The sequence below is a fragment of the Calidris pugnax genome, unplaced genomic scaffold (assembly GCF_001431845.1).
Source record: "Calidris pugnax isolate Ruff unplaced genomic scaffold, ASM143184v1 scaffold448, whole genome shotgun sequence".
Taxonomy (NCBI): Eukaryota; Metazoa; Chordata; class Aves; order Charadriiformes; family Scolopacidae; genus Calidris; species Calidris pugnax.
The window spans coordinates 539,374-553,676 of NW_015091198.1; the positions used below are offsets into that span (position 1 = coordinate 539,374).

The 14,303-nt window shown below is 44.9% G+C and overlaps 1 protein-coding gene across 2 annotated transcripts in view; it reads left to right on the top strand.

The window, feature by feature from the left end:
• The window catches only part of UNC80 (unc-80 homolog, NALCN activator), a 146,450-nt gene that overhangs the window by 107,582 nt on the left and 24,565 nt on the right, over positions 1 to 14,303 (top strand). For both annotated transcript variants that reach the window (XM_014959636.1, XM_014959637.1), the window contains exons 47-53: positions 596 to 766; positions 972 to 1,064; positions 3,455 to 3,490; positions 3,828 to 4,046; positions 7,792 to 7,992; positions 10,410 to 10,533; positions 13,786 to 13,911. In XM_014959636.1, coding sequence (XP_014815122.1) covers positions 596 to 766; positions 972 to 1,064; positions 3,455 to 3,490; positions 3,828 to 4,046; positions 7,792 to 7,992; positions 10,410 to 10,533; positions 13,786 to 13,911 — 970 coding nt within the window. The remainder of the gene's footprint in view (positions 1 to 595; positions 767 to 971; positions 1,065 to 3,454; positions 3,491 to 3,827; positions 4,047 to 7,791; positions 7,993 to 10,409; positions 10,534 to 13,785; positions 13,912 to 14,303) is intronic.

Consider the following 14,303-nt stretch of genomic DNA (forward strand, 5'->3'; position numbering starts at 1 on the left):
AATTCCAAGCACGGGGCTTCTCTGTGAGGCCGAGCCTCTGCCTGTTGATACCTTTCCTAGGGCTCCAGCTCCAAATCCTGCCCACCACCAGCTGCAGTGCTCAGCTGGATGGCAGTCAGAGCAGCAACGCGTAAGCTGCTTCTCCAGGTGGGGATCACACTGTGTCCTGCAGGTGTCTATCATCAGAGCCAATGGAGGGGGAACTGGAGGGGGGAGAAAGAGGCAGCTGGAAAGACTGGGAAGATATAGAAATGGGGGGAGATAAACTGGTAAAACAAAAAAAAAGATTGTTTCCAAGAGGGAACCAGAGAAGAAAGGAGTCTTTGGAAGGGAAAATGAATGTCTGTAAATTGATGACATTCAGAAGATACTCAGAAGTCTGGGTTGCTTTTATTATTATTGTTTCATGCATCAGTTTATTTGCCCCCGATGTCCCTGATCCAAGAGTTTCTCAGGAGTGCTCATCTAGTGAGAAGCAATGAAATCACAAAGCCAGTGAGCGATCTGTGGGTCTTAGATGGAAACTTAAGCCTTGCCTGATGTGAGTTTCAAGATGGATAAGACAAAACAGACCAAATATTGGGTTTTTTTCCAGCCTCCAGATGCTGATGGTCTTGGAAGCGCTGGTTCCCTGTTACTTGCAGAAACTGAAGCGACAAACCTCTCAAGTGGAGACTGTGACAGCAGCTCGTGAGGAGATTGCTGCTATGGCTGCCCTTGCCACCTCATTGCAGGCCCTCCTGTACAGTGTAGAAGTTCTCACCAGGTAACCCACATGGTTCAAAGGTCTGAGCGTGTGTTTGGTTATGGGGGCAGGGGATGCACAGGGGGTCACGATACGCAACTTAGCTTGAATAATGGTTGAGTTCTAGACATGGGAAATTAGTCCCAAACTTCACCACATCACACACAGAATTTCAGTGCGCTCGTTAGATTAGTCTTCAGTGGGCTGTTCACCTTCCCTTTGCCAGGCCTATGACAGCACCACAGATGAGCCGATGTGACCAAGGCCATAAAGGGACCACAACAGCAAACCACACCATGTCTGCAGGTGTGAACACCAGGTAAGTCAGTGGGGCTGGCTTGCTTGCTTTCTCTTTCCTTTTTCCTCCTCCTTTCCTCCCCCTTCTCTCCTCCTTTCCTCCCCCTTCTCTCCTCCTTTCCTCCTCCTTCTCTCCTCCTTTCCTCCTCCTTCTCTCCTCCTTTCCTCCTCCTTCTCTCCTCCTTTCCTCCTCCTTCTCTCCTCCTCCTTTCCTCAACACCTTTTGTAGGGGGGAGTAAGGTAACATCTCATTGCTCAGAGTGCTTGAAGCACTTTTTCAGCAGTCTGAGGAAGTGCTCTTGGTACTCTGCAAAAAAACAGTCAGGTAAAAAGAGAACGTAGCAGAGGACTGAATTTCTGACAGTAACCAAAATCCCCAGGACTAGAATTTGTAGTTTAAAACCATGGACTGAATAGAAGACCAAGATCTCAAACTGGAGGACATCCATCCAAAATGTCTTTTTCTTTATTTCCCTTTTCACACTCTAGAAGTATACTGACAAAGCAACTCTGTCCCTCAGCTTTGTCTCCTTTTGGGTCCACTGTCAAAACGACCACTGGGCAGAGCACACTTGGAGAGCAGAAGGGTCAGATTCATCTGGCCTTTTTCTGAGGCTGAACGACACTACAAGCTTGTTTGAGCACATCAGTTGGGGCTCGCAGAAACTGGCGCCTTCCCCTAATTTTTTTCCTTTTTCCTCTTTCCTTTTTCTACGGTTTCTTTCTATCATGTTTACCTCCACATTGGTCTGGTGTATTTTTTGCAGTTACAGATAGCAAAGGAGAGGGTGGCAGAGAATTTGAGAGAAAGGGAAGAATGACTGGGAATATTTTTGTCCTCCTTAAAAAAAAAACAAACAAAAACACAAACAAAAAACCAAAACAAAAAAACAAAACCCAAAACCCTCACAAGGAAAAACTTCAAATGGAAGCCCCAAACCCTCACAAGGAAAAACTTCAAATGGAAGAAAGGAATAAGGAAGGAGATGGCGCCAGCAGACTGTAATACAGCTCCTTGGCCACGTTGGCCATTTAAATTAGGCTGCTGCAAATTAGAGAAGGCCACTGGACAATTTACTCAGTCACAGAGCAAGGATTTAAGAAATCCTATTACAAAATCCACCCACAAGCATTTGGAATTACGAGGATTTTCTTTGCAGTACTGATTACTCTTCTGGGCAGCCCTGCCTTCTCCTGGCCAGGCCATGCCTTACTGTGCTTAAAATCTGAATGCTTGTGCTGACCTGGAAAAGGAATTCTCCCCTAGAAAAAGCTGGAGTAGCTGTTCTCCCAGAGCAGAGTATTTCCTCTGGGTTTCTCTTTTGTCTGTAACAGCTGCCTGTACACAGCCAACAGCCTAATACAATACCATGAGCTGACTGTAAATCAGGAACACCCTTCTGGCAACATGTGCTTTCCAGGTTACTCCCTGTCGTCTTTTGTATTGAAGTGAGATAGAAATCACTCTCTGCAGCGATGATCAAAGGGCTATTATGTCAATTTATGGATGTGTCCTGCACACATCTTGGTTGATAACGCCTGGAATCAGTCTGTTATGCTTTAAGACTGATCCAGGCATGAATGAAACACAGTTTTAACTTTCAATCCTGGATCTGAGATGCAGATAAGCCCCTTCATGCTCAAGCTTGAAGTAGGTACATGCCATGTGAGATGGCCCTGTCTAAGGAAAATAAGGTGTAATGCAAAGTCATGCTTTATTGTTCATCTGCTGATTTTGGAGAGCAGTTAATATGTATCTGCTGACAGGCAGTGTAGAGACTCCTTATGCTGCGTGACTCAAACATCTTGGTTTACATTTCCAGATCTTTCTGCTTATCAAACATTCAGTCTCTGAAACAAAATATTTTTGCACTGCTCCAGGTTTCCTGCCCTTGCTTCTTCTGTTGTGTTATCGTTGCAACAGACATCTGCTAGCAACAGCAGGAGTCTCTTGATGGTAGAGCAATCACTGTTCCAGCCTTGGACGTGTTAGCCAAGTGGTGCAGCGTTTGTTAATGCTTCCTCAACGGGAAGAGACAAGATAAAATGACAACAAAACAAACAAAAAAAACCCTACTCTGAGGTGTTATTTCCTCTAGGAAAGAACTCAGCACTGGGGTGAAAATGAGCAAGAGAAATTGCTTGAAAGACACCTGTGATTTTAAATCTGAATTTTACCTTTCATAACAAGGGCAGTAACTGTAGGAATCTGTTGTTTGCTGCCAGTTGGGAGGTAAAGGCTGTTCAATGTGGTCACTAACTGTGTGTAGCCATTGTTCCAGTGATACAAGATGCTATCCTGCCCATGCTGAGTATACCCCTGGGCTAGAACAGTGTCACCTTCTTTCAGGAAGGCACAGTTTGGGCATTACTAAGTTGCTGTTTACAACTGCACTGTTTCTGTCTTCCCAGGCACCCAGAACAGGGAGCCAAACTACACTTTATCAGGTATAGTAAAATCTTCACCTGGTCTTCCTTGACATGCAATGAACTGGTCCCCAGCAGTTTCCAGGTTCACTGGGTCACACCCACTGTGACTGTGACAAGCAGCCTTTTTTCAGGGGAGGGTAGCAAAAGATAGTTCATAAAGAAATTATTCACATTTTTAACAAGACTTTGCAGATGATTATTTCCTTTTTTATTTTTTTATTGCAAATGCAACTACCTTTCCTTTCAGTTGCAGGGGAAAGCATCTCTTGCAAAAATGAGCTGGAGATGTTATAATCTGTCCATGCTTTTCCACTGCATAAAAAGCTTCCTTCTTTTCTCATTTTATATCCTCCAGGGAGAACCTTCACTTACTGGAGGAGGGCCAGGGTCTTCCCCGAGAGGAGCTGGATGAACGAATTGCCAGGGAGGAGTTCAGGAGACCCCGGGAGTCATTGCTGAATATCTGCACAGAGTTCTACAAGCACTGTGGTCCGAGGCTGAAGATCTTGCAGAACCTGGCTGGTGAGCCCCGAGTGACTTCTCTGGAGCTGCTGGATGTGAAGTCCCACATGAGGTATTCCACAAGCATTCTGCTTTTACTTGTTCATTTCGGGGAATTCCTTTCTTTTAGCTCTTAATTTTTCATAACAGCAGACAGAATCACTGTTTGGTCGTGTAGTTGCATGTTGTTGTCTGAAACATGCAGAGTCTGTTTCAGATGTTCCTTAGGTTGTACCTGATGCTGCTTGGGTGTATGGAAAGTTTCATGTGCTCTCCTCTGGCTCATTCAGACCCTCATCTCCAGTGGATGAAATAGGTCACAGAATCACAGAATTCTGTGATCTCTGGTGGATGAAATAGGTCCACGAGAGCCCATCTGATACATGAGAATACGTTGCAGTGAGGAGCAGAGCAGATAAGGCTGAATATGATCTTTATCCTCTCTGTGACACTGTGCACCAGAACCAGCTGCTAAGAAGCAATATGCAGTATTAATGCACTGCATAAATACCTGAAATACGGGAGAGGATGGGGCAGGAGGCATTTACAGGACCACCACCACCTCTGTGTGTGATACCGCAGGTGCACAAGCCTTTTATTGAGGTTCAGCTCTGAGCCCTGCTTTTGCTCCTTGGATGCTCACTGCAAACCCGTGTGGTGCTGACCTAGAAGAAGCTGGGGGTCAGGCCTTCTAAGCACTTTAAAGCTTTTTCTCTTCTCTGTGTTTGCTGTTCACGGTAAACACAAAATAGCGCAAGTTGCTACTGAGAAGTTTGTCAGATGTAAAAGACAAGAAAATCAGTGGGACAAGAATGAGACTTTATTCTGTTGTCAGTTTTTTATTCATTTTCAGGGAAAACACCTTTCTCACCTAGTATTATCTCAGGAAACATAAACTCAAGTGAAAATTGCCCACGTGCTCTCCAAGTTAGCCACAGTTAGCACTGTTCTGATTTGGATTAATATGGGATAACTGGGATTAACATGAGGCAGTCCCAGTGTACCCCCTTGGTGGGGGGGGGGGTGGGGAGGGGGTGTCACAGGGAGACAACTATCTGAATTCTTTTATGAGACAGATAAATACTTCAAGATCATTCTTTGAATACAGAAGAGCTAAACACCAGGAGACCATGTTTTTTTATGGCCTAAGTGAAACAGGCTCAACAGAGTATTAAATAGGGAAGATAGCAAAGATCTGTACATCTGGGACAGGACTCAAAAGTGAATCAGAACCACCTTAACAGTAATTTATATTGTGCCCTGAAGCCCAAGAGGCCATTCTGGCTGCAAATTATTCCTCTGAGTGTTATGCCTTTTTCTTGGGGAGTACCTTGTAAAGGAAGATGAAGGGTGACAGATCCTAGCAATGCCCCTGGACCAAGGAAAATAGTCAAAAAGCTCTTCTCCCTTTTACACGCATGCTCTGAAAAAAAATAGCAAAACCATTTAGCTGTCAGATTCTGCTACAGTTAGATTCAGGATTCAGGCTGTCTCTGTAGAACACAAAATTGTGTTTGACATTCATTTAGGTCGTTTAACAAATGTTATAAATTCCTTTGGGAATTGGGAGGTGGTTTTTTGTTTGGTTTGTGTGTTTGCATATGAATTGAATGTTGGTGTTACCCCCCTCTGGCGAATGTTTAATAATTTAGAGGGTAATTTTAAACAAGAGGTGCCTGTTTCCACAAATGCATGTCATTTATGGAAAGTGAGGAACATGTGTCTGATGAATGAACTTGATTCAGTGCAGTAAAGTAAGGGGCTTGCTTCGTTTTTACTATCCTAGTTTTACATTTGTATGTAACATAAGAATGCTCTGAATGTACTACCCAGAAATATTTGCAGTTTAACAGTAATGTGGGAACTTAATTTCTACATGTTTTTATATTCTAGAGCAATTGAGTTTAATTGTTCTTAAACTATTTTATGTCCCTCTCTGAAAAGATAAGCTTATCAAACTTAAATCCATATATAGAGACAGTGCTATTGGTATATTTTCTGGAAAGACACTTTCTTGTGACAAGATTTCCGTGAAACAGAGTCACAGTACACAGTAGTAGCTGCCACATACTGCATTCTTTTTAAGAGAGAAGGCCTTTCATGGTCAAAGGTTACAGCAGTAAAAGTAGCACATACTGCATTCTTTTTAAGAGAATTCATGGTCAAAGGTTACAGCAGTAAAAGTAAGGGTTTGATTTGCAGACAATAATGATTTGTGTTCTGATTCTCTTACGTCTCCTGGGAAGTGCTGGAAGTGACTCCTTTATTGTGGTTTGAACCTGAATTGCTTTATCATAGCCCTAAATAAAAGCAAACATCGTCTTGATACTTATATAAATTCATTTCATAAGTATCAGTGGAATGACTGACAGGATTTAACCACTGTAGGAAAAAAACACTTTTCTAAATAGAGAGGACATTTTCCAGAATGTGATGCGACAGCCATTGTCTTGGGAGGGTGACATTTCAAAGACTTCAGGAAACAAGATAATAACGCTAGTCACTTTGGACAGGATTCTTCTCACCCAGTTTTAGCTATTTAAATGTTTAGTTTTCAAAAAGCATAAAGATCTTTCTGGATCCAATGAGAAGGGAGATGTATATCCCCCCTGAGCTGTTCACCCCAGTATTTCAGGAAGATTAGAATTTCTCAGGTTGCTTAATTCTGCATGAATGGAGCTAGAACTGAGATTGATGCATCAAGTTGAATGAAAGGGATATAACTTTATAATGCATAAGAAAGTTTTCATGTACCATTATATGCCACTGATACTGTATTGCCAGAAAGAAGCATAATTATATGATAAATTAAATTTCACAGTGTTTAGGAAAAGAGACCTGCTCCATAGTAGGACAAAGTAGTTGTAAAAAGTAATCATAAAGAAATACTGGATGAAAAAACACTTTTATAGCACTTTTGGTTAATATGAGGAACTCGTTGTTGTTGATATTGCTAGGCAGATTTTAAAGGGAATAGAAATATGCTCCGTTAGTTGAAGGCATTTCAGGAGAAGTCCCCACAATACAAATAGGATTGTACTGTAATTGGCCACACCAAAGTCTATTGATATTTCAGGGAGTATACATGTTTCTATCCCTCTCATTAATAGATGTGGCTTTATTACTTGTCTTTGTCAACAAATATTCAAGTATTTCAGTAGGTCTTTGTCAAACTGCAAGTTTTAATGTTAAATGTTGCCATGGCATTTCACAGTCAATACAGAAAATGCCACCAACGAGGCCATCTGGGAGGGTTAGAAGAAGCAACAGCAACACAATCTGTAGAGGTGTTAGGAGAAACAAATCAAAGCTGCAGGGAGTAATCACGCAAAGTACATGTTGTGTAAAGTTATGGGAGGCACATTATTTTTAACATTTAACACCTGAAAATTGCACAGTGAGACCTCATAAAGGGGTGATACTGAAAAACAAGCATAAAACCGAACCAAATCACTAATTAAGTGACATACAGGTGATGTCAGGTCTGTGCTTCACAGGCATTTGCAACGTCGTAGTCTTACTAACAGCTCAGGTACTTTGTTTTCAGCTACACAAATTCCTGATGTTCCTTCGGTATGTTTCATATCAATGTAAAAATACTGTTTAGACCATTCACGTGTACATAAATATAAACAGTGATTTGAGAAAAAGAATCTTAACAGACCAGGAACTATGGTCTCGGGTCTAAATGGTGGCACATTTGACTTTTGCATCTTTTTCTTTTTACTAGGCTACTAAAGACTCATCTCTTAGTTATTGGCATGTGTGGAAAAATGCAAGTAGTGTTTGATTTTGCTCTTAACAAATCCTGGTTTTAGGTTGGCAGAAATTGCACATTCCCTGCTGAAACTGGCACCTTATGACACGCAGACGATGGAAAGCCGAGGTCTCCGGCGCTACATCATGGAGATGCTGCCCATCACTGACTGGACAGCTGAGGCGGTGAGACCTGCCCTTATCCTCATCTTAAAGAGATTGGATCGTATGTTCAATAAAATTCACAAGATGCCTACTTTGAGGTGAGCAGGTATAATGGAAACCCTCTGGGGTCCGTTTCTGATGTTGCAAGCCTTGAAGTCTGGGTATGTCATCTAACTCAAGCTGTCGTGTTGCAGTGAGCCCTTACAACCTATCAGAAAATGAGCAGATGTTTCTATCTCTGTAAATGTGCATTTGTGTTGACATTTTTTGTCGTGTTCTCTGGTAGAAAGAGAAGAAATGCATGGTTATTAAGAACTACAGAGAGAACTTCCAGAAATCTCATTTTTCTTTCTCTAGAATAAGTCTTCAGATTTGTACCCTCTTTATTTCTTTCAGTTGTGAGTTGAGGAAATTAATTTTATTTTTTAATGGAAAGTTAGCATGCCTTCTCATGAAAATACTGTTATGTTCTCCATAAAGACAAAAATAGTATGGACCTATGCAGTAGCTTCTGAATGCTCCTTAGTAAAGGGAGGAGGACTGCATCAATTGCATCTAGTCAGTGGCTAGTGAAAACCTGGTGCATCACATCGTAGCATTATGGTACAGGCTTTGGCAACTTCAAGATGTATTCAGTATGGAGCATTCCCACCTCAGGGCAGTGATACAAAGCCATTCTGGTTGGTGTAAAAACTCCCAACCCTGCAGATTTTCCAGTGATCTGAGTAAAAACAGTCATTGGTCTCAGTCACCCACATGGGCATATGTCCTCAACTACTTGAACTTAATTGTGTTGGCAGTTGGCTTCTTTAGCTGAGAAGCCAAATGGTGTTAGAGAACATCAGAATTTAGGACTCAGACACAAAACTTTAGGTCTGAGTGGGAATCATGTACCCAAGATGGAACAAATAACAGGGAGGTGATCTCTTCTTTCTGGCATCACTACCTATCACTTTCCTTTAGCTAACAATTTACTTCAAGAAACTCCTGCACTTGTAGGGAATTTAGAGGCAGGAATTTTGATGCTTCTCCTTCCTGTTGGTTTGATTCTTTGCCATGTCTTGCCTGCTTCTCGCTCATTCTTTCTTTTCTTGCTCATACTTTCTTCTGCCTCAAAGGCAGCTTAGGGGTCTTCCTGTTCCTGAAGATCTTTCTGTTTTGTGTAAGCTGAACGAATGCTCATAAATTAAAATTCCCTTCATATACTCTCTGTCTATGCCTGTACCTATGCCTGGCTGAAACTACTCTTCTGTACACAAGGGGTTAGAGACAGCAAAGCCACCAGACCAAATGCAACAAACACATTTAAACATCATTGGGCCAAGAAGCCTCTTAGAGACAGGGCTGGGTGCCAGACCCCAGAAGCCATCCATTGGGGTACTCACATCAGAATCTCACATGTTGCCTTCTGTGGGCACCCTGCTCCAAAACCAGTGTCTGATGGCAGTAAGATGGTAGTCTGATGGTAGTAAGAACAAGTACAAGATACGTAAGAACAAGTACAAGAACAAACTACTATTCTGGAGATTTAGGACCAGTGGATGCTGAAAGATGAGGTGTATGTTGGTCTGCATAAGAATTTATATAGCGAACACTTGGTCCTCTGTGTGTCTCTAAGAAGTCCACTGAGGAACTTGACCAGGGTATTGTTTAGTCTTGAGCTAACAAGTTGTACAAGCCTTGTCATTCTCTCCCAATAAGTGCACAATCAGATGTTGGCTTGAGAACTACACTTGCTCCAAAGAGTCAGGCCCTAAGCTGATGAGGGTGAACCACTTTGATGTTACCTATGCTGTGTCAGCTTATGATTAGGAAGGGCTCCATTTAGCATCAGTAATGAGCCCTAAAAGCCGTTCTGGTGAAAAAAAGCAAAATGTCAGGGGAAGAAGGGTTCCAGGACTTTGGTGCTGGTAGGGAATGAACCTGTACGGGGTGAGGAAGGCAAGGATTGTACTGCTGGGCCAGTTAAATCTGGGCAGGCTCTGTCTGGGAGTTAATCTGTCAGAGCAGACCAGACTGAAAAAGTGGCTTAGAGAGGGCACTCACAGCTGGGGTTTGTTCCCTCCAGTGAGAACATCCACAAGAGATGGAGGAGTCGCTCTCGGTTGGGAGCGTGGCCCAGCAGACCCTTTCCCAAACACAGGCACACCAGGGACAGCTGTCTGGTGGCTCCCCTTCATTCACCATCTGTCGGAGGGGGAGCATCGGGGGGTAAAACACAGCTCATCCCCCACTGCTGTTGCGACGAGGGGGTTTTTGTGTGGCTGGCGCAGACCCCTCTGCTACGTTTCTCCTCTCTCTCTCTCTCTCCAACGCCCGGTGTGCTCTGTGGCTCCGTGCTTCCCTGAGCTGCGTGGGGAAAACCTCTTCACTTTGTGCTCCTCTGGGGACGTCGTGGCTCTGTCTGAAACGTTTCCTCCTCGTGGGCGTCAGTGTGTGTCGGTCGCCGTGTGTGCAAGCGGTCTGTTTTTTTTGGGGGGGCAGGAGGCTAACGGCACCTACTGTTGTATTGCAGGCGCCAGGTTGAGTGGGAGCCTGCCAGCAATTTGATTGAAGGGGTTTGTTTGACACTTCAGAGGCAGCCTATCATATCCTTCCTGCCTCACCTTAGGTCTCTGATCAATGTGTGTGTCAATCTGGTGAGTAGCCGAGCGGCGACCCCGTGAACCTCTGCTAAACCTCCCCCCTTTGCTGTTGCCTTCTCTGGACTGAAGATGACAGTTCCTTCCCGTTCCTGCCATGTTACCTGTCCCCTTTGTACCCCTCGGCAAAGGGGGACTTGGCAAGTGACACTAGAGATAGCAAGGTTCATTTTTGAAGTGGTGCATGGGGAGATGCAGTGACCGGCAGCGGCGGTCCAGCCATTTATTTCCCTTCCTTCCCACGCACCACTTTGAAGATCCACCTCTGCCAGACTGAGCTGAGAGTTGAGGGCTGCAAGTTGGAGAGTGGGGTGGTGGAGACTGCACACACCTGGTAGAGGCGGGGAGAGGGGGGCACTGGGGATACCTACCGTCTCCAGTGGGGCAAGGACCTGGACGGCTCTGTCAGAGGCCATCAGGTGTTGGCTAGTTAGAAGGGTTTACGTGGGTGGATTCACTCCGCCGTTGGCAATGTCCCTGGCTTGATCGAGCACAGGTTTGCACCGTACAATGTTCAGATCCCACTCTTAGGTAGAATTTATGCCCCTCAGTGTGTTAGAGCAGAGGGATGATACAGACCGAGCCCGTCTGGTCATTCAGTGGTAGATCGTATCGGGGGTCGGTCTCTTCTCCAAAGTCACAGGCGACAGGACGAGAGGAAATGGCCTCAAGTTACACCAGGGGAGGTTCAGGCTGGATATTAGGAAAAATTTTTTCACCGAAAGGGTTATCAGACATTGGAATGGGCTGCCCAGGGAGGTGGTTGAGGCACCATCCCTGGAGGTGTTCAAAAGATGGGTTGATGTAGTGCTGGGAGATACGGTTTAATGATGGTGTTGCTTTTTGTTTGTTGTGTGGGTGTTTATTTTTGTCAAAGTTAGGTTGACGGTTGGATGAGATGATCTTTAAGGTCCCATCCAACCTAGAAGATTCTGTGATTCTGTATCGTTTCTGCAGCTGTTACACTGGAAGAAAACCCTTAATTTGATACCAGTGTAACTCCAGCCACTTGGACAAGTGTGCACGCTTACATTCCATGTGGAAAAAATACAAATAAAGGGGGAAAGGCTGCACTGGCATTTTTATTGTTATTGGGCTTTATAACATTTTCTTCTCAGAAGGTAAATGTTCTAACTTTTTCTAGCAGTAACAGAAGACCTCCCAGGGTTCGCCAGTGCTCTGAGGAGCTTTAAAAGCAATGATCATCAGTTAAAATGCAGTATTAGTTTTTGCTAGTCTCCTGTCCTTCAAGTCCATGTAGCACTCATCACTGCAAGGGCAGGGATGCTCCAACCTGTCAGAGTCTATAAGACTCTGAGGTCCTATAGAAGTGTGGCCAGCAGGTCATGGGAGGTGATTCTACCCCTCTACTCTGTGCTTGTGAGACCCCACCTGGAGCACTGTGTCCAGCTTTGGAGTCCTCAACATAGAAAGGACATGGACACGTTGGAGCAGGTTCAACGGAGGGCCACGAAGATGATCAGAAGGATGGAGCACCTTTCCTATGAAGACAGGCTGAGAGAGCTGGGGTTGTTCAACCTGGAGAAGAGAAGGCTCCAGGGAGACATTAGCAGCCTTCCAATATCTGAAGGGAGCTACAGGAGAGCTGGGGAGGGACTCTTTGTCAGGGAGTGCAGTGACAGGACAAGGGGGAACGGTTTTAAATTGGAAGAGGGGAGATTTAGATTAGATATTAGGAAGAAATTCTTTGCTGTGAGGGTGGTGAGACACTGGAACAGGTTGTCCAGGGAAGTTGTGGATGCCCCATCCCCAGAGGTGTTTAGGAGCCAGGCTGGATGGGGCTTTGAGCAACCTGGTCTGGTGGGAGATGTCCCTGCCCGTGGCAGGAGGGTTGGAACTCAATGATCTTTAGGGTCCCTTCCAACCCTAACCATTCCATGATTCTGTGATTCTCCCTTGTTGAAGCAGAGGTAGCTACTCGGAGGCGCTGCAAATCCGGGCCCTCAGACTACTTCGGGTTGCTACATGGGGAGTTTGCTACAGAGTTAGTTCAAATACAAGTTTAGAATGGACTTGCAGTTTGGCAAGCAGTCGTGGCAGGGTGAACCACACCAGCAAGCTCTCCAAAGGGCCTGCGTTAACAATTAGCCAGTGCTCTAAAAATAGCAGAGAGCTCTGCAGTGCTGAAGCGCAGTCACCCTGCTTACGTTCAGCCAGCTGGGAACATCAGGGAGGAACAGATGTACTCATACTGTCAAGAGTACTTTACCTTTGGCTGTGAGAACTGTGGTTCCTGAACTGTGGAGCACCCCTGGCTGCATGCTATGTCATGTGTAGACCTGTTGCATCATGAAGCCCAAAAAGAAATCAGCCAAGAAGGTGGGGAAAGGTCTAAATGATAATCTGTGGTGATATAAAGAAGAGGCTCTGCCTTTTCTCCTTCTAAATTGTCTTTTGGTTTTCTGGCAGAAAACTGGTTACTGCCTTTCTCCCCCAGTTGAATTTTGAAAAATAGAGTGCATTCATCACCCCTAAGCTTAGCCTCAGCCAGGTAGCTTCTCCCAGTTCCCGTCATCTAGATGTGTCTAGTCATGGAGAGAAACAGGCATACGCAGGCCTGCAGGATTTAATTCCTCCTGAGGGATACATCCAAAATAGTTCAAAAAACTCTCCCTTAGAAGTGCTATTTTCTTGCGTTGATATTTCAAGGAGTTTCAGACAACCAGGTCACGTGCAGGTGACTCTGCTTCAGTCATCTGGGGTCAGGTGAGATGAATCATGCTTGAGCTCCTAAGAACAGATTGTGTTTGAGAGGAATCTGAACATTGTACGAAACCCGTCTTGGGTCAGACTTAGGACATTATTTTCCAAGTAGATCAGCAGGAGAAGGGAAAAGACGTCCAGTTTCAATGCAGACTTTTTTCCTTTGATGACATATTTTTATTTGTTACAGTCGTTACATGACATATCCTCCAACTCTAACTGTTCCACCAGTCCAGTGCTGGTCATTCAGGGCTGGTACTGGGTACATTTCTAAATGTACCAGGTTACCCGTGCACTCCTCCCATCCTTGCTGGTTCCCTCTTCTCCCTTCCCTTTCCCTGCTAGAACTCCTTCCCCTCACTGGCCCCAACTCCCCCAAGGACCACTGTGGGGGCTGGTTCTCCTGGAGCCACCCCAACTCAGTGCTCGATGGAAGGCCCCTCCATTTCACTTGACGTTGGAGGATATGGCATGGATGAAACTGCAAGTAGTCAGCTGTGGTGATGTGCTCTGTTTGTATTGCAGGTGATGGGAGTGGTAGGACCCTCCAGTGTGGCTGACGGATTACCCCTTCTTCATCTCAGCCCTTATCTCTCGCCACCTCTGCCCTTCAGCACAGCTGTTGTCCGGCTTGTAGCATTGCAGATACAGGTGTGTCTGCCCTGGCCTGTGGCCAGGTCTGTTAGAGCTTCTGCTTGAGACACCAACTCATCGGTGCTCTGTTTTCTTTCTGCAAAAGCTGGGCAAAAACTGTGGAACATACACCAAAAAATGAAAGAGAAGTAACATAGAAATTTTCCCTTCTTTGTGAAGGCTTGAACTGAGCTCAGAATCCACCTGGTGGGGCCAAGTCCACAGCAAGCATCCATCAGCTTAACACTGCTGTTAAAGTCCAGGGAGTTCGGCTGATAGATGCTGTGTAAGGCTCTGACAAACACGTTAGGATTCCCTGCAGGATCTAAGGAGTTATCCTACGTCTCCTGCAGTGGGGAGATGGGCCCTGGCCTTGGTCACATCCGTGAAACCCTACCTCTTTTCCTGTG